Source organism: Arachis stenosperma, chromosome 9 (genome assembly GCF_014773155.1).
Source record: "Arachis stenosperma cultivar V10309 chromosome 9, arast.V10309.gnm1.PFL2, whole genome shotgun sequence".
NCBI lineage: Eukaryota > Viridiplantae > Streptophyta > Magnoliopsida > Fabales > Fabaceae > Arachis > Arachis stenosperma.
This window is the reverse complement of record NC_080385.1, coordinates 43,411,116-43,436,459: the sequence shown is the minus strand read 5'-3', so window position 1 is coordinate 43,436,459 and position 25,344 is coordinate 43,411,116. Positions and strand designations below refer to the sequence as shown.

General features: G+C 40.6%; 1 protein-coding gene and 1 non-coding gene across 2 annotated transcripts; one reads left to right on the top strand and one right to left on the bottom strand.

Annotated features, from left to right (window-relative positions):
* Nucleotides 1-707: 707 nt before the first annotated feature.
* Nucleotides 708-1,616, bottom strand: LOC130949459 (uncharacterized). The gene is made up of 2 exons (XM_057878172.1): nt 1,146-1,616; nt 708-1,040 (listed from the first exon to the last, which is right to left on the bottom strand). The coding sequence occupies exons 1-2, from the start codon at nt 1,614-1,616 to the stop codon at nt 708-710; spliced, it is 804 nt and encodes a 267-aa protein (XP_057734155.1).
* An 849-nt stretch (nt 1,617-2,465) lies between these two features.
* On the top strand, nt 2,466-2,567 carry LOC130953511 (small nucleolar RNA R71). Its single transcript, XR_009075680.1, has one exon. It is a non-coding gene; the product is annotated as a small nucleolar RNA R71 (small nucleolar RNA).
* The last annotated feature ends 22,777 nt before the right edge of the window (nt 2,568-25,344 follow it).

Here is a 25,344-nt window from a genome sequence, read left to right as displayed (position 1 = left end):
AAATCAATCGACCACTCAATTTCCCATGCATGCAACATTGGTAACACCAAACTTGTTTGTGGTCACATGGTGCAACAAGGTTTGATTAAGACTCTAAAATTAACATGATATGGGTTGTGTTCATGCCATCTTAGTATGCCTTGGACACCAAACTTGTTGTTCACTATATGTTGCATATAAAAATTCTTCTAAGTGTTCGTCAAAGTTGATTTAGAATCCATGACTTTGCTTTATTACTATTATTAGAGATTAAAGAGAGAGGGTATGGAACATGGGTTGCCTCCCATGAAGCGCTTCTTTAGCATCATTAGCTTGACGTTTGGCCCTTGTCAGGGTGGTTGGTAGTGCTTCAAATCTTCCCCCCTTGCAGTGAATCTGCTTCCGTTGGCTTTGTTAAGAAGTTCCACATGTTCTAAGGACTAGATTTTATTGATGGTGTACACTGGAGGTAGCTGAGATGGAATGGTGGAGAGATGAGGTGGTATAGATGGAAAGTAGGCAGAGACCACTTCATCTCCTGGAGAGAAGTCCTCTGTAGGGATTTTCCTGTTCCTCCATTCCCTTGGGACATTTTTCTTTGTTTCCCTTGATGTTACCTTGCTCCTTATGGTTCCTTTTTTCAGGGGGATTTTGTTGCTTGTCCCATATGACTCTGGTAAGTCTAGTTTCTCTTGGATTACACTTGGCTGTTACTCCCTCTGATCACATTAGTTGTCACCAATGGGGATTTTCAGGTGTGGTGCTTGTGCTCTCATGCTTACCTCTTCTATCAACCCCTTATTGTGCTCTTCCTTTGACTCTTCGTTATCATGATCTACTTCTTGTGATGGTTTGAAAACGTTGAAGGTGAGCTGTTCTTCGTGTATCCTCAATACTAGCTCTCCTCGCTCCACATCTATAAGCGCCTTGGCTGTGGCTAAAAATGGCCTTCCCAGGATGATGGGATGGATGGGATTCTCTTCCATTTCCAAGATAACAAAGTCCGTGGGTAGGAAGTAGTTCCCAACCTTCACTAACACGTTCTCTACCACTCCTATTGCCTGTTTTTGAGTTTTGTCAGCCAATTTGATGATTACATCTGTGGGTGTTAGCTCATTGATTTGAAGCTTTTTCATGAGGGATAGAGGCATTAAGTTGATACTTGCTCCCAGGTCACAGAGCCCCTTATCAATCATTGTCTCTCCTATAGCACAGGGAATGTGGAAACTCCCTGGATCCTTCTTCTTTGTAGGTGGCTCTGTTTGGATGAGAGCACTGCACTCCCTGTTCATCTTTATTGTTTGTCCACCCTTCAATGAACTCTTTTTGGCCAGCAGCTCCTTTATGTACTTGATGTAGAAGGGCATTTGCTGGAGGGCCTTAATGAATGGTATATTTACATCAAGAGATGAAAACATGTCGAGAAATCTTAAATACATTCTCCTTGCTACACCACCTTTTAGCCTCTGGGGAAAGGGTGCATATAGGTTCAGGGTCTCCCCTTTTTTTAGCTCCTCCTTGTGTATGTGCTGGGGTGTATAGTTTCTTTCTTCATGATTTTCCTTTGGAATGTCTTGGAGATATTCTGTTTGCGTGGGTGCTTCCTCTACACTCCTCTCATCACTTATAGTGATCATCTTGCATTCTTCCCACCTTACTTTCTTTGTTTCTCCTCTTGGGTTCTTCTCTGTGTCACTTGGAAAACTATCAATAGGTTTGGGAAACTGTTGAGAAAGATATCCCACTTGGGACTCCAGCCTCTTGATGTTTTCCCCTTGGTTTTTGATATCGGCTCGCACTTCATCCTTGAACACTCTGTTGTCTTGGACTTCTTTGCATATGTCTTCAAGTAGAGCCTCAATTTTGGAAAGTCTATCTTTGGTTGGTAATGGTGGGTTGAGATTAGGTGGTTGAGAAGGGTGATTAGGTGGGTGTTGATAGGATCTCTGTGAGGTATGTTGGTGAGTTGCATTGTTGTTGGGATTGTGGTTGTGGCGTCTCTGGTCTTGGCCTTGGCCTTGGTCTTGTTGGTTTCTCCACCCAAAGTTAGGGTGATTTCTCCATCCGGAATTATAAGTTTTAGAGTATGGATCATGGATCTGTCTGGGTGAGTTTCCAACATAGTTGGCTTGTTTCCAATCACCTTCTTCTCCTACATTCACTCCTTCTTGAGCTGGTGATGAGGTGATGACTGCTGCAACTTGGTTTTCTTCCACCTTCTTGGTAAGATCTGCTAGTTGCTTGGTGATCATCTTATTTTGAGCTAGCAATGCATCCATGTGGTTCAGCTCCATTACTCCTCGAGTGTTGCTCCTTTCAGAAGCATAGAAGTAGTCATTCTCAGCGACAGTCTCAATGACATCTATGGCTTCTTCAATAGTTTTCTTCTTGTTTAGAGAGCCCCCTTATGAATGGTCTACAACCTTCTTTGACTCAGAAGAAAGACCTTCATAGAAGATGTGCAGTTGAACCCATTCATTGAACATGTCCGGTTGGCATCTTCTTGTTAAGTCCTTAAACCTCTCCCATGCCTCATAGAGAGTTTCACCATCTTGTTGCCTGAAAGTTCACACCTCAGCTCTCAGCATGTTAATTCTTTGAAGAGGGTAGAATCTTGCCAAAAACTTGTTCACCACATCTTCCCAATTTGTTAAGCTCTCCTTCGGGAAGGATTCCAGCCACTTAGATGCTTTGTCCCTGAGTGAAAAAGGGAACAAAAGCAGTCTATAGACATCCAGATGGACTCCATTAGACTTCACAGTGTCACATATTCTCAGGAAGGTAGTTAGATGTTGATTGGGGTCTTTTTAGGCACTTCCTCTGAATGAGCAATTGTTCTGAACAAGGGTGATGAACTGGGATTTTAATTCAAAGTTGTTGGCATGTATGGTAGGCTTTTGGATGTTACTTCTACAATTTCCTGAGTTTGGATTGATGTAAGAGCCTAGAACTCTCCTCTCTTGCCCAACATGATTTACAGGGCCTTCTCTGGCATGGTTGTGGGCTTCTCCTTCATGGTTGTTTTCCAAGCCATGTTTGTTTCAAAGTACTCTTCCTCTTTCTCAGCACCAACAACTCCTTTCCCTCTTGCTTTCCTCCTCAATCTACGTAGGGTCCTCTCAGGTTCCGAATCAAAGGAAGTTGAAGCTCCGTTTCTTCTCCCTGTCATACAACTAATAGAGCACAAAGCAAGAAATACAATGATGAGATTATTCTTGTTAGAGTGATTGTTAGTGTGAGTGGTGCAAATTATCAAATAGTTAGTGGGTTAGTGAGCAGAATTGTAGATAATAACAAAGAAAACAACGAGGGGTGAGAGGATAAGGAAGAAACTAAAGAAACTGAAGATAAATGACTGGATAAAATAAACAAATAAAAGAAAAAAAATTGCTCAATCTAGTGAACTTCCAACTTAATTATTGTTGATACAAAATCAATCCCCGGCAACGGCACCATAAACTTGATGCACGAAAACTTGTCTCTCAACAAATTTCCCTTCGGCAAGTATACCGAATTGTCGTCAAGTAAAAACTCACAATAGAGTGAGGTTAAATCCCATAGGGATTGATTGGTCAAGCAACTTTAGTTGGAAGAGTATGCTAGTTGAGCTAAACAGAAGGTAGTCGGTGTTGCAGGAAATTAAATAGCGGAAAAGTAAATGGCAGAAAATAAAGTGCAGAATCTTAAATGGAGATTTGGGGATATGAACATGGAAATAAATGGTAGAAAGTAAAGAGAATGGGTAAGATCAGAAATGGGGAATTCATTGGGCTTAAGAGATGTTGCATTCTCCGGATCAAATTCATTCTCATCTCTTCCTCAATCAATGCATTCATTGATCTCCTTGGCAATCTTAAGTGATTGGTTCCCAATTCCTTGGCAATTCAATATCTCTAAGCTTGAACAATTGCCCAATTCCTTGATTTAATTGCTCATGGGAAGAGATAAAGTGTGGTCACTGATTATACCACATGTATTTCCAAATCAAAGTGTTGGGAGGATTACATGTCACTATATCCGCCCAAACCCCAATTTGGTCCAACTTGAGGAAGCATTTCTAGCATGATCTCCTCATCCTTTTTCCAAGGCTCAGAGGAAATCCAATTATGGAGAGTTTCTTTTTAAAGACAACTAACCAATTGAATTAAGATCGAAAGCTTTCTAGCAAATCAAGAGAAAAGAAAGAGGAAGAAGAATGAAAACTATAATTGATCCATCAAATTACAACAGAGCTCCCTAACCTAATGAAAGAGGTTTAGTTGTTCATGGCTCTGGAAATGGAAAATGGTAGAAAAGAATACATGCTTAGCTAGGAAAAATGCAGAAAGTAAATATACAGGGGGTAGTTCTCCCAAGTGCCAAGCTTCTCTATAGTTCAAAACTACTCCTATATATACTACTCTTCTTGAGCTTCTAGTGAGTTCTTCAAGTCTTGGATGTGGGCCTTAGATCTTTAGTTGAAGCAGGTACAATCTTCAGTGGGCTCAGCTTGCAGAAAAGTGTGAGTTATGCATGGGCGTTAGTTAGGACGTTAGTGGTGTTAACGCTAAGTGAAAATGTGGGTTCGAGAACGTTAGTGGCAATCACCTTTCTCACTAACGTTCCAACCCCAAAATGGTCCAGTTAACTTCAACGTTAGTGGCACTAACGTGATCACTAACGTTGCCTCATGATCCTTCACAAACGTTATTGGGAATCACCTTTTCTAATAACGTTGCATTGTGCCCCCTTTCCCCACGTTAGAGTTCACGTTAACTAGGTTAACGTGGGCATGCCTAAGCTTCGAGAGCGTTAGTGACACTTACCTTTGTCACTAACACTCCAAACGCCCCTCCTCTCCATGTTAGAGTTCACGTTAATTAGGTTAACGTGGCCACTAACGTGGTAGTGAATGCCATCTCCAACGTTAGTGACAAAGGTGAGTGTCACTAACGTTGGCTCATCATGCTTAGCTCCACGTTAACTTTCACGTTAGTGATCTTAACGTGACCACTAACGTGGGCAATGTTGGCTTGATCCAACGTTAGTGACAAAGGTGAGTGTCACTAACATTGGCATTGTCTTTTCCTTCCACGTTAGAGTTCACGTTAACTAAGTTAACATGACTCTTAACGTGGCTAATTGCCAATTTGTAGCGTTAGTGGTATTCACTTTTACTACTAACGCTGGAGCTCCCTTTTTCTCCACGTTAACTACCACGTTAACCTAGTTAACGTGGCAATTAACATGGGCTTATGATGGCTTCGCAGGCGTTATTGGCGATCACCTTTTCCATTAATGCTACAAGCTTGTCCCTATTCCACGTTAGTGGTCACGTTAACTAGGTTAACGTGACTGCTAATGTGGCTTCTTCTTGCTTCCTTTGTCATGAAATCAAGCAAATAAAGTGTATCAAAGCTCTAGCCCAAGTCATGAGATTATGCATCATCAATTTGTCATTCAATCCTTGCAAAATCTTCATGAAATCATTGAAAATTCACAATAGTTGCTTGAATCAAGGTGTAAGTGTATTTTCATCCAAAACTTGCCTTATTTACTAAGAAAATGCATGAAACTACCCTAAAATAATAAAGAAAAGGTCAGTGAAACTGGCCTAGATGCCCTGGCATCACTTGTTCAAGAGGTACTTGATAAAATTCTGGATCCTATTTCAGAAGACTATGGTTCACACGCCTAAAGCAGAGGAGGAAGCCCCCAGGCTTGAGCTCAAACCTTTACCTCCTTCTCTGAAATATGTGTTCTTGGGTGAAAATAATTCATATCCGGTGATTATTAGCTCTTCCCTGAAGCCTGAAGAGGAAGAGGCATTTATTTCAGTGCTCGGGAGCCATAAAACAGCTCTTGGGTGGACTATTAATGACTTGAAGTGGATTAGTCCAACCAAGTGTATGCACAAGATCCTCCTTGAAGATGATGCTAAACCAGTTGTGCAACCACAAAGGAGACTCAATACAACCATGAAAGAGGTGGTCCAAAAAGAGGTAATGAAATTATGGGAAGCAGGTATTATTTACCCTATTTCTGACAGTCCTTGGGTGAGTCCTGTGCAGGTAGTTCCCAAGAAAAAAGGGATGACAGTGATCAAGAATGAAAAGAATGAGCTTATTCATACAAGGACAGTCACAGGATAGAGAATGTGTATAGACTACATGAAGCTCAACACTGCTACAAGGAATGATCACTTCCATCTGCCTTTCATTGATCAGATGCTTGAAAGGTTTGCTAGTCATGCATTTTATTGTTTCCTGGATGGATATTCTGGATATAATCAAATTATAGTAGACCCTCAAGATCAAGAGAAGACAGCATTCACATGCCCCTTTGGAGTGTTTGCTTACAGGAGAATGCCATTTGGACTCTGTAATGCTCCAGCAACTTTTCAGAGGTGTATGCTTTCAATTTTTTCTGATATGGTTGAAAAATTCATTGAGGTATTTATGGATGACTTTTCTATTTTTGGTAATTCTTTTGAATCCTGCCTTAAGCATTTATCTCTTGTCTTGAAACGGTGTCAAGAATCAAACCTTATTTTAAATTGGGAAAAATATCATTTCATGGTTACAGAAGGTATTGTTCTTGGACACCAGATTTCAAGTAAGGGGATTGAGGTTGACAGAGCAAAGGTGGAGGTAATTGAAAAATTACCACCACCAGCTAATGTTAAGGCAGTCAGGAGTTTCTTGGGTCATGCAGGATTTTATAGGAGATTTATAAAGGACTTTTCAAAAATTGCTAAACCATTGAGTAACCTGTTAGTTATTGATGTTCCTTTTGTCTTTGATTCTAATTGTCTACATGCTTTTGAAACTCTGAAAGCAAACCTTACCTCTGCTCCCATTATAGCTCTCCCTGATTGGGATTTACCATTTGAATTGATGTGTGATGCCAGTGATTTTGCTATAGGATTTAGGACAGAGGCATGGTAAGCTTGCACATGTCATTTACTATGCCAGTCGTGTGTTAAATGATGCCCAAAAGAATTATACAACTACAGAAAAGGAATTATTAGCTGTTGTGTATGCTATTGATAAGTTTAGGTCTTATTTACTTGGTTCTAAAGTTATTATTTATACTTATCATGCTGCTTTGAAGTACCTTCTAACCAAACAGGATTCTAAACCAAGATTAATCATATGGGTGTTACTCCTTCAGGAGTTTGATATTGAGATAAAAGACAGGAAAGGGTCAAAAAATCAAGTAGCTGACCATCTCTCCAGAATTGAGCCTGAAGCAGGAGTACAACCACCCACAGCAGTGACTGAGACATTTTCTGATGAGCAATTATTCCTCATTTAGCAGGCTCCGTGGTTTGCAAACATTGCAAATTACAAAGCCATGAACTATATTCCAAGGGAGTACAGTAGGCAATAAGTAAAGAAGCTATTGACTGATGCAAATTACAACATTTTGGAGGAACCATACCTTTTTAAAAGGTGTTCAGATGGTATAATCAAAAGATGTGTCCCAGATGAAGAAACACAACAGATTCTTTGACACTGTCATGGTTCTGATTATGGAGGCCACTTTGGTGGCAAAAGAATAGCTACAAAAGTCCTTTAGAGCGGGTTTTACTGGCCGACTCCCTTCAGGGATGCAAGAGCATTTGTGAAGCACTGTGCCAGATGTAAGAAAGCCACGAATCTCCCTACCAACCATGAAATGCCACAGCAAGGGATTCTTGAGGTGGAATTGTTTGATGTGTGGGGTATTGATTTCATGGGACCCTTCCCACCCTCACATTCAAACAACTATATTCTAGTGGCGGTTGACTATGTGTCCAAGTGGGTGGAAGCTGTGGCTCTACCCACCAATGATGCTAAGGTGGTAATGAGTTTTTTTCAGAGATATATCTTTAGCCGGTTTGGTGTCCCAAGGACACTCATTAGTGATGGAGGAAGCCACTTCTATAACAGGCCGCTGGACTCTCTTCTACAGAGATATGGAGTCCGTCATAAAGTGGCAACCCCCTATCATCCTCAGACAAGTGGACAGGTTGAAGTTTTCAACAGGGAACTCAAAAGGAATCTAGAGAAGACCGTCAGTGTTTCAAGAAAGGACTGGTCTAGGAAGCTTGGTGATGCTCTCTGGGCATACCGGACAGCGTACAAGACTCCCATTGGCATGTCACCTTATCAGTTGGTCTATAGCAAAGCCTATCACTTGCCAGTTGAGCTGGAGCATAAAGCTTACTGGGCAATCAGGTACCTAAATCTTGATTCAGAAGCTGCAGGAATTAAGCGAATGCTTCAGTTAAATGAGCTTGATGAATTCAGAAATTCAGCCTATGAGAATGCCAAGCTCTATAAGGAGAGAACCAAGTTATTACATGACAAGAAGATTGCCATCAGAGTATTTGAGCCAGGACAGAGAGTGCTACTGTGTAATTCAAGGCTCAAATTCTTTCCCGAGAAGCTGAAATCCCGGTGGTCAGGACCGTTTGTGGTTATCAGAGCTTCACCATATGGTCATGTGGAAATACAGGAAGAGAATTCTGATAGAAAATTTACAGTGAATGGCCAGAGGTTGAAGCACTATCTTGGAGGCGAGATTGATCGCCAGAGGTCCGCTCATTTGCTGAATTAGCAGAACTGACCGTCAAGCTAGTGACATTAAAGAAGCGCTTGTCGGGAGGCAACCCGATAATTTCGTATCCTTAGTTATTTTCGTAGTAGTAGTTTTCATATTTATATGATCTTTATTGAGTTTTATCTTATCATGCAGCTATTTTAGAACAGAAACTGAACACTTCGAAAAAAAAGGAGGGAGAGAAGCAAGAAACTTACCCGAGAGATGAGCAGGAGTGGTGCTGGAACTATGCTTTGCGCACAAACAAGACCACGCGTACGCGTACCTCACGCGTGCGCATCGTTTGCGCCTTTAGCCATCCATGCGTGCGCATCCCAGATGCGTACACGTGACCTTGAAAATCGGCATAAATAGGTGTTTGGGTAGAGAGTTGTGCTGGCTTGGGGCTGGAAGTGTGCTAGACGCACAAACTTGTTCATGCGTACGCGTCCCTGACGCGTGCGCGTCCTTTGCACAAATGGCCACCCATGCGTGCGCGTGCATGACGCGCACGCATCATATAAAAATTTTGGTCCCCAAGCCACGCAAGCAGAGAGTTGCGCGTGCACGCGGCTGGCTTCTTGTGATTCGCACAATCCAAGCGCACGTATACGTGTGCTTGACGCTCACGCGTCACTATGATAATTGCGCGCCCCACGCGTACGCGTGTCGTACGCGTCGCCTGCGCCGCACACCTCCACTAGCGCGCCGTCCAGTTTTTAATTTTTATTCTCTCTCTCCCAAATCCTAATTCTCTCTTGTTATTTTATCATTTTATTCTTCTTTCATCATAATATTTGTTTCTTCTTGTTTTCAGTTCTTCTTTGCTTCAAGACAAGCAAACCTTTAAGTTTGGTGTTGACGCTTCACTTATGGGTTTTCTGTTTATCACAAAAGGGAGATGAATGTTCTTCATGAAGGAATGAGATTACCACAAGCATAACTGAGGTGGTTGAGTTCCTTTCATTCTATTTCTCTTCCATTCTTATTTTGTTGTCTTCTGTTTTCATATGCTTTGATTGCTTGCATGATCTTTAGTACTTATAAATAAAAAAAATTGCCTCATGTATTGCTCACTGAGCTTGAAATCAAAAATACAGAAGTGATGTATTGCATGGAAAATTGAGTTTATATTTAAGAATAGTCTTATTTACTTAGATGTGGTGGTAATAATTGTAATTCTGAATGCATGAGATGAACAGTGCATAGTTGAATTTGAATTAAAGGATGTTGATGTATAAGGAACAGGAATTTAGAGAATTATTATGATTTCTCTGAAATTAACAAAAATTTAATCTTTGAATAAAAAGAAACAGCATAATAATAATAATAATAATAATAATAATAATAATAATAATAATAATAATAATAATAATAATAATAATAATAATAAAAGCAAGGTCCAAGGCTCTGGGCATCAATAACTAGGGAGGTCAGACATGATTAAAAGCTCAAAGAGTTGTTTCCCTAGTCATATGCTTGTGGTGTGATTGTGTCAAATAATCCTTGAGACAGAAGACTTAGAGTCGAGACCAAGTGTATTTAATAGAGTATGCCAAAGGCTTTGAGCACCACTGTCTGGGAGTAAATGAAAGAAAAAATCAGAACTTAAAGAGAGTTCTCCTGTCAAGTGCTTGTGGTGTTTTTGTGTAAAGTAACCCTTTAGACAAAACATTTAAAGTCACGGCTAGGCTCAAGGTGCAAAGCACCAAAGAAAAATAAATTAAAGAAAATTATGCTGTGTTCAAGGATTAAACTGGAGTATAAAGATCAGAGAATTCATAATATGATCCGAATTCTAATTCCGAATGACACTGACATTCCTCTGATTCAAAGGAAAGCGAGATGCCAAAATTGTTCAGAATTATAATAGATAAACCCCACTATAAGAAGAGACATGAGCATAACTGAACTCTCACCTCTCATGCAAATTCACATCTTAATCATGTACTAATTTTGGTTTCTTAAGGACAAGCAACCATTCAAGTTTGGTGTTGTGATACGTGAGCATCTTTCTTATCTTTTCCTAGTGAATTTGCATTTAATTTGTTAAGTTTAATCAAGAATTAATTATCTTTTAGCCACTATGGATGCTACTTTGAGTCTTGTGCAATTCTGTTTATTTTAGGTAGCATTCGGCTGGATTTGATGGAGTTTCTACAGCACAAGAATTAAAGGAGAGGACAGGGAGGAGTGATAAACCCATATTTCATGGTTTATCTTGTGCTCAATTGAGTAGATTTTATCAGCTCTTTACCCACTTATTCATACTATTTGCATGGTTTTGTATTTGCCTTCCTAATTATGTGCTTTGATTGAAAACATGCTTCTTTGACCTTAATTTTATTAATATTAATTCTTCTTTTATACCATTAGATGCCTTGATATGTGTGTTAAGTGTTTTCAGAGATTACAAGGCAGGAATGGCTCAGAGGATGGAAAGGAAGCATGCAAAAGTGGAAGGAATACAAGAAGTTGGAGAAACTGCTAAGCTGTCCAACCTGACCTCTTCGCACTCAAATAGCGATAACTTTAGCTACAAAGGTCCAAACGACGCGGTTTCAGTTGCGTTAGAAAAATAACGTTCGGGGCTTCGATTTGATATATAATTCGTCATAGCTGCCCCGACGCCAGGCGACGCGAACGCGTGAGTCACGCGGACACGTGACCTGGCAGGAACGCAACCCGCACGGCCGCGTGAGCCATGCGGCCGCGTCACTTTTCTGCGACCTGTACGCATCAACATTCACTCATAATTCACTTTTCATGTTTTTAGATGTAGTTTTTAGAGAGAGAGATTCTCTCCTCTCTCTTAGGATTAGGATTTAGGACTTCTCTTAGTTTTAGGAGTGACTCTCAATCCCAGGTTCTTTATATTTATTTATTTTTCCAATTAAATTTATGAACTCTTTCATGTTATGATTTTCTTTGAATTAATATTATTTGAGATATTTCAGTTATTATTGCTTTCTTTTAATTACATGATTATTGCTTTCCATCTGAAGGCAATTTTATTCCAGCAGTTTCAATTTTCTTTCCTTTTGGCTTTGGTTAAATAATTGGTGACTCTAGAGTTATCAAACTCATTGTTGATTGAAAATTGGAATTCATCCACTTAACTTACCTTCATAGTTAGAGGTTAATGGTGCACGAAATTGCAATAACACTTTTGCAATCCCGCACAACTAACCAGCAAGTGCACTGGGTCGTCCAAGTAATACCTTGCGTGAGCAAGGGTCGATCCCACGGAGATTGTCGGCTTGAAGCAAGCTATGGTTATCTTGTAAATCTTAGTCAGGATATCAGAAATTATCAGGATTGATTGTAAAAAGTAAAAGAACATGAAATGGTTACTTGTATTGCAGTAATGGAGAATAGGTTGAGGTTTGGAGATGCTCCATCTTCTGAATCTCTGCTTTCCTACTGTCTTCTTCATCAAACACGCAAGCCTCCTTCCATGGCAAGCTCATGTAGGGTTTCACCGTTGTCAATGGCTACCTCCCATCCTCGCAGTGAAAGCTAATGCACGCACTCTGTCACAGTACTGCCAATCACCGGTTTGGTTCCCTCCCCTACCGGAATAGAATCTCTCTTTTGCGTTTGTCACTAACGCCCAGTAGGTTACAGGTTTGAAGCACGTCACAGTCATTCAATCATTGAATCCTACTCAGAATACCACAGACAAGGTTTAGACCTTCCGGATTCTCTTGAATGCTGCCATCAGGTCCTGCCTATACCACGAAGATTCCGATTAAAGAACCCAAGAGATAACTACTCAATCTAAGATAGAACAGAGGTGGTTGTCAGGCACGTGTTCATAGTTGAGAATGATGATGATTGTCACGGATCATCACATTCATCCGGATTAAGAACAAGTGTTATCTTAGAATCGAAGCAAGCATGATTGAATAAGAAACAGTAGTAATTGCATTAATCCAACAAGACACAGCAGAGCTCCTCACCCCCAACCATGGGGTTTAGAGGCTCATACTGTGGAAAGAAACGTTTACAAAATGTTATGGGGTCATAAGGTACGGATACAATGTCAAAAGATCCTATAAGTAGTAAACTAGTGTCCTAAGGTTTACAGGAATGAGTAAATGACAGAAAAATCCACTTCCGGGCCCACTTGGTGTGTGCTTGGGCTGAGCAATGAAGGAATTTCGTGTAGAGACCTTTTCTGGAGTTAAACGCCAGCTTTCATGCCAGTTTGGGCGTTTAACTCCAAATTTTATGCCAGTTCCGGCGTTTAACGCTGGAATTTCTGTACGTGACTTTGAGCGCCGGTTTGGGCCATCAAATCTTGGGCAAAGTATGAACTATTATATATTGCTGGAAAGCCCAGGATGTCTACTTTCCAATTCCGTTGAGAGCGCGCCAATTGGGCTTCTGTAGCTCCAGAAAATCTACTTCGAGTGCAGGGAGGTCAAAATCCAACAGCATCTGCAGTCCTTTTAAGTCTCTGGATCAGATTTTTGCTCAGGACCCTCAATTTCAGTCAGAAAATACCTGAAATCACATAAAAACACACAAACTCATAGTAAAGTCCAGAAAAGTGAATTTCAATTAAAAACTAATAAAAATATACTAAAAACTAACTAAAAGATACTAAAAACATACTAAAAACAATGCCAAAAAGCGTATAAATTATCCGCTCATCACAACACCAAACTTAAATTGTTGCTTGTCCCCAAGCAACTGAAAATCAAAATAGGATAAAAGAAGAGAACATACTATAGACTCCAAAATATCAAAGAAACATAGCTCCAATTAGATGAGCGGGACTAGTAGCTTTTTGCCTCCGAACAGTTTTGGCATCTCACTCTATCCTTTGAAGTCCAGAATGATTGGCATCTATAAGAACTCAGAACTCAGATAGTGTTATTGATTCTCCTAGTTAAGTATATTGATTCTTGAACATAGCTAGTGTATGAGTCTTGGCTGTGGCCCAAAGCACTCTGTCTTCCAGTATTACCACCGGATACATACATGCCACAGACACATAATTGGGTGAACCCTTTTTTTTTTAGATTGTGACTCAGCTTTGCTAAAGTCCCCAATTAGAGGTGTCCAGGGTTCTTAAGCACACTCTTTTGCCTTGGATCACAACTTTATTTCCTTCTTTTTCTTTCTTTTTCTTTTTCTTCTCTTTTTTTTTTTCGAAAAGATATATATATATTTTTTTTTGGATTCACTGCTTTTTCTTGCTTCAAGAATCAATTTGATGATTTTTCAGATCCTCAATAACAGTTCTCTTTTCTCCTCATTCTTTCAAGAGCCAACAAATTTAACATTCTTAAAAACAACAAATTCAACAGACATATGCACTGTTCAAGCATTCATTCAGAAAACAAAAAGTATTGTCACCACATCAAACTAATTCAACTAGTTTCAGAGATAAATTTCGAAACCCTGTACTTCTTGTTCTTTTGTGATTAGAGCATTTTTCTTTTAAGAGAGGTGATGGATTCATAGGACATTCATAGCTTTAAGGCATACTTAAATTTTATTAATTATGAACTAAGAACAAGACTCAAATATAGATATAAGATGAGACTAAAAAAAATATAAAATAAGACAAGAAAAACGAAAAAAAAATAGACTCCTAATGATAGAGGTTTTCACAGAGTTAGGACTCAACAACCTTGATTTTGAGAAGTAGATGCTCCCTCAGCTTGAGAGGAGAGCTTTTGGCGTTTCATCTCTTGGATTTCACGCCCCTGCTTCTCTTGTTTCTTCAGCAATTTGCAGAGCATGCAGTTTTGATTCTGCTGTTCTTCCTTCAGTTGCTCCATAGTCTCTTGCAACTTGTTAATAGATGCTTCTAGGTTGGCCCAGTAGCCAATTTCAGGGAGTTCAGGGAGGAACTCATGCGCCCTCCTTTTGATGGAGTTGTCTTGCACTTGTCCTTCCATTGACTTCTTGGTAATTGGGTGTTCAATGGGTATGAACTCATCTACTCCCATCTTCACCCCAGCCTCTTTACAGAGCAAGGAAATCAAGCTTGGATAAGCCAATTTGGCTTCAGTGGAATTCTTATTTGCAATTGTGTAAATCTCACAAGCAATCACATGATGGACCTCCACCTCTTTTCCAAGCATAATGCAATGAATCATCACTGCTCTCTTGATGGTGACCTCAGAACGGTTGCTAGTGGGCAATATGGAACGCCCAATAAAGTCTAGCCAACCTCTTGCAATTTGTTTGAGGTCTCCCCTCTTGAGTTGGTTTGGGACACCCTTAGAATTGGTTATCCACTTAGTTCCAGGGAGGCATATGTCCTCTAGAACCTGATCCAACCCCTTATCTACTCTCACCATCCTCCTATTAAAGGAATAAGGATCATCTTGCAGTTGAGGCAACTTGAATATTTCTCTTATTTTGTCCAGATGGAAGTATATAACTTTCCCTCTGACCATGGTTCTATGGGTATGGTAAGCAGTTCCAGTCATTCTCTGCTTATCTGTTAGCCACAGATTTGAGTAGAATTCCTGAACCATGTTCCTTCCAACCTTTGTCTCAGGATTGGTTAGAACTTCCCATCCTCTGTTTCGAATTTGCTCTTGGATCCCCGGATATTCATCTTCTTTCAGATCAAATTTAACTTCCGGGATCACTGACCTCAGACCCATTATTTTATGATAATGGTCTTCATGTTCTTTGGTTAAGAACTTCTCTTCATTCCAAAGATTCTTTGGATTATTCTCTTTCTTGCCTCTTAAATTGGTTTGTTTTCCCTTAGGAGCCATGATATTGATGAATCTTGGCTTAGTGATCACGGAAAAGCACACCAAACTTAGAGGTTTGCTTGTCCTCAAGCAAAAGGAAAGAGAGAAGAGAGGAGGAGGAAGAGAAAATTCGAATGGTGTGGGCAAAAGGGGGTTCCAAACGTGAATTTATAAGGGAGGGGAGAAGAGATTTCAAAAAAATAAAAATTTGAAAGGAGATTTGAGAAGATATGAAAAGAAATTGAGAAAAGGGTGAGTTTTTGAAGAAGATTTGGGATTAATTTGAAATAGATTTGAAGAATGGTTTTGATTTGTGAAGATTTGAAAGTGAATAATGAAAGGTTGAAGTGCATTTATGTAGAAGAGTATGGTTAAAAAGAGGAAAGTTTGAAAAAAAATTGAGTTGAAAACAAAAATGTGGTCCCCCCACCTTTCTGGCGTTAAACGCCCAGAATGGCACCCATTCTGGCGTTTAACGCCCAATTGTTACCCCTTTTGGGCGTTTAACGCCCAGCCAGGTGCCCTGGCTGGCGTTAAACGCCAGAAATCCTTTATCACTGGGCGTTTTTCCAAAACGCCCAGGATGCTGCACACCTGGCGTTAAACGCCCAGAATGGTGCCCATTCTGGCGTTTAACGCCCAAAATGGTACCATTACTGGCGTTAAACGCCCAGAATGGTGCCCATTCTGGCGTTAAACGCCCAGAATGGTGCCCATTCTGGCGTTTAACGCCCAAAATGCCCTTTACTGGTGTTTTTTCGCCAGTAAGCTCATTTTCTCTGCTTTTTGAGCTGAATCCTTCTGTAACTCTGTGAATTCCTTCATTTTTGATACTTGCCTCTGTAAGAACAATTCATACAACTTTCCTAATGACTGGGTTGCCTCCCAGCAAGCGCTTCTTTACTGTCTTTAGCTGGACTTTCACTGAGAATCACTCAAGTCTCAGTTTTGAGCATTCCTGCTCAAAATTTCCTTCAAGATAGTGCTTGATCCTCTGTCCATTAACAATGAACTTCTTGTCAGAATCAATATCCTGAAGCTCAACATATCCATATGGTGATACTCCTGTAATCACATACGGACCCCTCCACCGGGATTTGAGTTTTCCTGGAAACAGTTTGAGCCTGGAGTTGAAGAGCAGAACTTTTTGTCCTGGCTCAAAGACTCTGGTTGACAATCTCTTGTCATGCCACTTCTTTGCCTTTTCCTTATAAATTTTTGCATTTTCAAAGGCATTGAGTCTGAACTCCTCTAGCTCATTTAGCTGGAGCAGTCTTTTCTCACCAGCTAACTGTGCATCCATGTTTAGGAATCTGGTTGCCCAGTAGGCTTGTGTTCCAGTTCCACAGGCAAATGACAGGCCTTCCCATACACCAGTTGGTATGGAGAGGTGCCTATAGGAGTCTTGAATGCTGTTCTGTATGCCCACAGAGCATCATCCAAGCTCTTTGCCCAATCCTTTCTTCGGGCCATCACAGTCCGTTCCAGGATTCTTTTTAGCTCTCTGTTAGAGACCTCAGCTTGCCCATTTGTCTGTGGATGATACGGAGTTGCCACTTTATGGCTGATTCCATATCTAACCATAGCAGAGTATAGCTGTTTATTGCAGAAATGAGTGCCCCCATCACTGATTAGCACTCTGGGGACGCCAAACCTGCTGAAAATGTTTTTCTGGAGGAATTTCAGCACGGTCTTGGTATCATTAGTGGGTGTAGCAATTGCTTCTACCCACTTAGATACATAGTCCACTGCCACCAGAATGTAAGTGTTTGAGTATGATGGTGGGAATGGCCCCATGAAGTCAATTCCCCATACATCAAACAATTCTATCTCTAATATCCCTTGTTGAGGCATGGCATATCCGTGAGGCAGATTACCAGCTCTTTGGCAACTGTCACAGTTACGCACAAACTCTCGGGAGTCTTTATAGAGAGTAGGCCAGTAGAATCCACACTGGAGAACTTTAGTGGCTGTTCGCTCACTTCCAAAATGTCCTCCATAATGTGATCCATGGCAGTGCCATAAGATCTTTTGTGCTTCTTCTCTGGGTACACACCTGCGGATCACTCCGTCAGCACATCTCTTAAAGAGATATGGTTCATCCCAAAGGTAGTACTTGGCATCTGAAATTAGTTTCTTTCTCTGCACACTGCTGTACTCCTTGGGTATGAACCTTACAGCTTTATAATTTGCAATGTCTGCAAACCATGGAGCTTCCTGAATGGCAAAGAGTTGCTCATCTGGGAAAGTCTCAGAGATCTCAGTAGAAGGGAGGGACGCCCCAGCTACTGGTTCTATCCGGGACAGATGATCAGCTACTTGGTTCTCTGTCCCTTTTCTGTCTCTTATTTCTATATCAAACTCTTGCAGAAGCAACACCCATCTTATAAGCCTGGGTTTTGAATCCTGCTTTGTGAGTAAGTATTTAAGAGCAGCATGGTCAGTGTACACAATCACCTTTGATCCCACTAAGTAGGATCTAAACTTGTCAATGGCATAAACCACTGCAAGCAACTCTTTTTCTGTGGTTGTGTAATTCTTCTGTGCATCATTTAGAACACGGCTAGCATAATAAATGACATGCAGAAGTTTGTTATGCCTCTGTCCCAACACTGCACCAATGGCATGATCACTGGCATCACACATTAATTCAAATGGTAATGCCCAATCTGGTGCAGAGATGACTGGTGCTGTGACCAGCTTAGCTTTCAGGGTCTCAAATGCCTGCAAACACTGTGTGTCAAACACAAATGGTGTGTCAGCAGCTAGCAGGTTACTTAAAGGTTTTGCAATTTTTGAAAAATCCTTGATAAACCTTCTATAGAATCCTGCATGCCCCAGAAAGCTTTTGATTGCCTTAACATTGGCAGGTGGTGGTAATTTTTCAATTACCTCTACCTTTGCCTTATCCACCTCTATTCCCCTGCTTGAAATTTTGTGCCCAAGGACAATTCCTTCAGTCACCATAAAGTGACATTTCTCCCAGTTTAAAACCAGGTTAGTCTCTTGGCATCTTTTCAGGACAAGTGATAGGTGGTTAAGACAGGAGCTGAATGAGTCTCCATACACTGAGAAGTCATCCATGAAGACTTCCAGAAATTTCTTTACCATATCTGAAAAGATAGAGAGCATGCACCTCTGAAAGGTTGCAGGTGCATTGCACAGACCAAAAGGCATCCTCCTGTAGGCAAACACGCCTGAAGGGCAGGTGAATGCTGTTTTCTCTTGGTCCTGGGGATCTACTGCAATTTGGTTATAGCCTGAATAGCCATCCAAAAAGCAGTAATAATCATGACCAGCTAATCTTTCTAGCATTTGGTCTATGAATGGTAAAGGAAAATGATCCTTTCTGGTGGCTGTATTGAGCCTTCTGTAGTCAATACACATGCGCCACCCTGTGACTGTTCTTGTAGGAACCAGTTCATTTTTTTCATTATGAACCACTGTCATGCCTCCCTTTTTGGGAACAACTTGGACAGGGCTCACCCAGGGGCTATCAGAAATAGGATAAATAATCCCAGCCTCTAGTAATTTAGTGACCTCTTTCTGCACCACCTCCTTCATGGCAGGATTTAGCCTCCTCTGTGGTTGAACCACTGGTTTGGCATTATCCTCCAATAGGATCTTGTGCATGCATCTAGCTGGGCTAATGCCCTTAAGATCACTTATGGACCACCCAAGAGCTGTCTTGTGTGTCCTCAGCACTTTAATCAGTGCTTCCTCTTCCTGTGGATTTAAAGCAGAGCTTATAATCACTGGAAAAGTATCACCCTCTCCCAGAAATGCATATTTCAGGGATGATGGTAGTGGTTTGAGTTCAGGCTTAGGAGGCTTATCCTCCTCCTGAGGAATTTTCGAAAATTCCTTTGCCTCCTCTGGCTCTTCCTGATCAGTTTGAGCATCCTTGAAGATGTCCTCAAGCTCTGATTCTAGGCTTTCAGCCATATTGATCTCTTCTACCAGAGAGTCAATAATGTCAGCGTCCATGCAGTCCTCTGGTGTGTCTGGATGCTGCATAGCTTTTACAGCATTCAACTTGAACTCATCCTCATTGACTCTCAGGGTTACTTCCCCTTTTTGTACATCAATGAGAGTTCGTCCAGTTGCTAGGAAAGGTCTTCCTAGAATGAGAGTTGCACTCTTGTGCTTCTCCATTTCCAGCACCACAAAGTCAGTTGGAAAGGCAAATGGCCCAACCTTTACAATCATGTCCTCTATTATGCCTGATGGGTGTTTAATGGAGCCATCAGCAAGTTGGAGGCATATCCTGGTTGGTTTGACTTCTCCAATCAACCCAAGCTTTCTGATAGTGGATGCAGGTATTAGATTGATGCTTGCTCCAAGATCACATAAAGCTATCTTGGTGCAAGTGCCTTCTAATGTGCATGGTATCAGAAAGCTTCCAGGATCTTGAAGCTTTTCTGGTAAGCTTTTTAGAATGACTGCACTGCATTCTTCAGTGAGAAACACTTTTTCAGTTTCTCTCCAATCCTTCTTATGACTTAAGATTTCCTTCATGAACTTAGCATAAGAAGGTATTTGCTCAAGTGCCTCTGCAAATGGAATCTTTATTTCAAGAGTCCTTAAATAATCTGCAAAGCGGGCAAATTGCTTATCCTGTTCCGCCTTGCGGAGTTTCTGAGGATAAGGCATCTTGGCTTGATATTCTTCAACCTTAGATGCTGCAGGTTTATTCCTTACAGAAGTGGTTGAAGAAGCCTTGTTAGAGGGATTACTGTCAGCACTCTCAGGTGTCTGATCCTCCCTTGGCGTTTGGACGCCAGGAATGGGTGAAAAATGGGCGTTTAACGCCAACTTTTCCCCCTTTTCTGGCGTTTGAACGCCAGAACTGGGCAAGGAATGGGCGTTTAACGCCAGCTTTCCTTCCCTTTCTGGCGTTTGAACGCCAATATTCCTCTCTGGGCTCTTACTGTCCTCAGAGGGATCTTGAACAGTGGTTTGGTTGTCCTCTGTCAATTGTTCCTTGTTTGACTTTTTGCTCTTTTGAGCAGTGTTATTCAAGGTCTTCCCACTCCTCAATTGAACTGCTTGACACTCCTCTGTTATCTGTTTAGATATTTGCTGTTTTGCTTGATTCAACTGTAGTTCTATGCTCTTATTAGCAACTTTAGTTTCATTGAGCATCTCTTTAAATTCTGCTAACTGTTCTGTCATCAGGAGTAGTTGTTGATTAAGCTCCATTATCTGTTCTTGAGGATTAGAGTCAGTGACTTCCTCTTCTGGAGAGAACTCATTGCTAGAGTACAGATATTGGTTTCTAGCAACAGTGTCTATAAGCTCTTGAGCTTCTTCAATTGTCTTCCTCATGTGTATAGATCCACCAGCTGAGTGGTCTAAAGACATCTGAGCTTTTTCTGTAAGCCCATAGTAGAAAATGTCTAACTGTACCCACTCTGAAAACATTTCAGAGGGACATTTTCTTAGCATACCTCTATACCTCTCCCAGGCATTATAAAGGGATTCATTATCCTCTTGTTTAAAGCCTTGGATGTCCAGCCTTAGCTGTGTCATCCTCTTTGGAGGGTAGAAATGATTCAGGAATTTGTCTGATAACTGTTTCCATGTCTTTATGCTTGCTGTAGGTTGGTTATTTAACCACCTTTTTGCTTGATCTTTTACAGCAAATGGAAACAGTAATAGTCTGTAGACATCCTGATCTACCTCTTTATCATGTACTGTGTCAGCAATTTGTAAAAACTGTGCCAGAAACTCAGTAGGTTCTTCCTGTGGAAGACCGGAATACTGGCAATTTTGCTGCACTATGATAATGAGTTGAGGGTTTAGCTCAAAGCTGCTTGCTTTGATGGGAGGTATACAGATGCTACTCCCATATGCAGCTGTAATGGGGTTAGCATATGACCCCAGAGTCCTTTTGGACTGATTAATTCCACTTGAGTCCATGATGGACAAAAGGGAAATGATAATGATTGCAAAGGGATAAATTTTGTTTATTTTTATTTTTTTTTTGAAATAACCGAAAAAATCAAAATAAAATAAAATAAAATAAGAGGAAAATAAAATAAAAATTCGAAAATTAAAAATAAAATAAGATCAAAGCAAATTGAGAACTGAATCAATTAGTAATTAAAAAGATTTTGAAAACAGCAATTAAAAAGATATGATTGAAAAATTTTTATGAAAAAGATTTGATTCTTAAAAAGAGGAAAGAGAAAAACACAAAAAGACACCAAACTTAAAATTTTTAGAAATCAAACACTAATTTTTTTCGAAAATTTTAAAGGAAAAACACAAAGAGGACACCAAACTTAGAATTTTTATGAATCAAAAAGGGACTAAGACTATGCAAAAACGAAAATTTTAAAAGAAAAATAAAAACATGCAATTGACACCAAACTTAGAATATGAAACTAGACTCAACTAAAAGACTCTAAACCAACAAAAATAAAACAGTCCTAATCTAAGCAACAAGATAAGCCGTCAGTTGTCCAAACTCGAACAATCCCCGGCAACGGCGCCAAAAACTTGGTGCACGAAATTGCAATAACACTTTTGCAATCCCGCACAACTAACCAGCAAGTGCACTGGGTCGTCCAAGTAATACCTTGCGTGAGCAAGGGTCGATCCCACGGAGATTGTCGGCTTGAAGCAAGCTATGGTTATCTTGTAAATCTTAGTCAGGATATCAGAAATTATCAGGATTGATTGTAAAAAGTAAAAGAACATGAAATGGTTACTTGTATTGCAGTAATGGAGAATAGGTTGAGGTTTGGAGATGCTCCATCTTCTGAATCTCTGCTTTCCTACTGTCTTCTTCATCAAACACGCAAGCCTCCTTCCATGGCAAGCTCATGTAGGGTTTCACCGTTGTCAATGGCTACCTCCCATCCTCGCAGTGAAAGCTAATGCACGCACTCTGTCACAGTACTGCCAATCACCGGTTTGGTTCCCTCCCCTACCGGAATAGAATCCCTCTTTTGCGTCTGTCACTAACGCCCAGTAGGTTACAGGTTTGAAGCACGTCACAGTCATTCAATCATTGAATCCTACTCAGAATACCACAGACAAGGTTTAGACCTTCCGGATTCTCTTGAATGCTGCCATCAGGTCCTGCCTATACCACGAAGATTCCGATTAAAGAACCCAAGAGATAACTACTCAATCTAAGATAGAATAGAGGTGGTTGTCAGGCACGTGTTCATAGTTGAGAATGATGATGATTGTCACGGATCATCACATTCATCCGGATTAAGAACAAGTGTTATCTTAGAATCGAAGCAAGCATGATTGAATAAGAAACAGTAGTAATTGCATTAATCCAACAAGACACAGCAAAGCTCCTCACCCCCAACCATGGGGTTTAGAGGCTCATACTGTGGAAAGAAACGTTTACAAAATGTTATGGGGTCATAAGGTACGGATACAATGTCAAAAGATCCTATAAGTAGTAAACTAGTGTCCTAAGGTTTACAGGAATGAGTAAATGACAGAAAAATCCACTTCCGGGCCCACTTGGTGTGTGCTTGGGCTGAGAAATGAAGGAATTTCGTGTAGAGACCTTTTCTGGAGTTAAACGCCAGCTTTCATGCTAGTTTGGGCGTTTAACTCCAAATTTTATGCCAGTTCCGGCGTTTAACGCTGGAATTTCTGTAGGTGACTTTGAGCGCCGGTTTGGGCCATCAAATCTTGGGCAAAGTATGGACTATTATATATTGCTGGAAAGCCCAGGATGTCTACTTTCCAATGCCGTTGAGAGCGCGCCAATTGGGCCTCTGTAGCTCCAGAAAATCCACTTCGAGTGCAGGGAGGTCAGAATCCAACAGCATCTGCAGTCCTTTTAAGTCTCTGGATCAGATTTTTGCTCAGGACCCTCAATTTCAGTCAGAAAATACCTGAAATCACAGAAAAACACACAAACTCATAGTAAAGTCCAGAAAAGTGAATTTCAATTAAAAACTAATAAAAATATACTAAAAACTAACTAAAAGATACTAAAAACATACTAAAAACAATGCCAAAAAGCGTATAAATTATCCGCTCATCAGTTAACAAAGTGGGAGAAAAATCCAATTCTCATCACAATTGATAAGGATAACTAGGAAAGAACCTCGAGTTCTTATACCTTGCCAAAGGTTTATTTTACAGCTATTATTATTTTATTTTACTTGTCATATAATATATTCGCACCTTACTTCCAAAACCCCAATTTTACCTTTTTCATAGCCAATAATAAGAACATACCTCCGTGCAATTCCTTGAGAATGCGACCCGAGGTTTAAATACTCGGTTATCAATTTTAAAGGGGTTTGTTACTTGTGACAACCAAAACGTTTGTACGAAGGGATTTCTGTCGGTTTAGAGACTATATCTACAACGCGACTGTTTTTATGAAATTCTTTACTGGCAAAAATTCCGACGTCAAAATGGCGCCGTTGCCGGAGAATTGTAAACGTGTGCCTTATTATTGGTTATTGTAAATAATTTTCAAAAAAAAATATATTTATCTTTTTTTAAAATCTTATCTTTTTCAAAATATTTTCTTTTTGTCGATTTTTATTTTTATTTTGTCTCACTACTATGAACTCTCACCCCTTTGGCTATGAGTCTGGTTACAATTATGTTGCAGGAAGAGGAAACTATAATGAGAACAGGAATCAAGGTTGGAACAATCAAAGGTGGGAGGAGCCACAAGGATTTGATCAACCCTCATGGCAACAACCACCTCCAATGGACTATCAACAACCATTCTGTGATGCATATCAAGGCAATGGCTATGGTGAGCACTCTTTTGATTATCAACAACCACCACCATATGCCTATGAACCCCCTCCTCAACATGACTTTAGACCATCATACTCACAAGCCCCTTTCCGCCATTCACCTGCATATGACCCTAACCCTCAACCACCATACCAACCACCTTATGAGCCATATGAACCATATATAGAACCACCCCAATTCCAACCTAATTACTCACAAGAACCACCACTTCAATATTCACCATCTCCATATCCATCAATCCAAGAGCATTATGATCCTACTTATGAAAACCGAGTGCATCAAGAGGCAAAGGATCGTCTCAAGGAAACAATGGATCGATTTCAAGCAACCACTCAACAACTGGGGCAAGTATTAATTCAATGGGCTTCTAGACACTTAAATACACAAGGATCAGCCACAGCCCCATGTGGACAGTCTAGTGAAGAGCATAGCATAAAGGAGATACCAGAAGCTCCCGTGGACAAGACAGAGCATGAATTCATACTAGAACAAGTAGAAGAAGCTATCATTGTTCAAGAAGAAGAGTTGGTTGAAGACTTAGGAGATGCAGAACCTCCATGGAAAAGACAAGACATAGAGCCTCCTTCCAAGACGGTTGAAATTGATGCTGAAGAGGGTGTACAACCTCCAAAGCATATCATAGTTGATGACTTGGAAGAGGTTGATCAAGAGATGGAGATTCAAGAAGAAGAAGCACAACCTCCCATGCCCTTGGAAAGCAATGAAAAGGAGATTGAATTGAAAGAGAGCTACCAAGAGGAAGAGGTTGAAATTGAAGAAGTTTGCAAAGAGGTGGTAATTATCAGAGAAGAGCACAAGGGAGTGGAGCTTGCAATTTCATTAAAAACACTCCCCCTAAGTTGCCATCATCCTTCACAACATTCAAGTGGGTAAAATTCATATCCCTTAGCTTTCTGATTCCACTTGAATATGGGCTACTGGAGACGGATGGTCAACTTAGAGCTCTTTGTGGCATTAAGAGTAAAAGGAAGATGGTCAGTGGTAAGAATTGTCCTGCAAGGTTCATCATGGTTGGAAGCTTTAAGCTTAAACGTAAAGGTTGGTATAGAGCTCAACTGAATGGGTCTAGGAAGTTGTTTGGACACTTCAGTGAGAATTCTAAAGCTGAACCACCCGGATGGAATCATGATAATCAACACGAAGACGGGTGTAAAAGCAAGATTTGGGATCCTGGAATCTGTTCTGACATCCAACACCTCGGGAGCCTAAGAATCTTTTTGAAGCTGCTCAAGGGTTTTACATGCCTAGTTTGGGACCCCGGAGGTTACTGGAATCACAAACACTGGTGGAG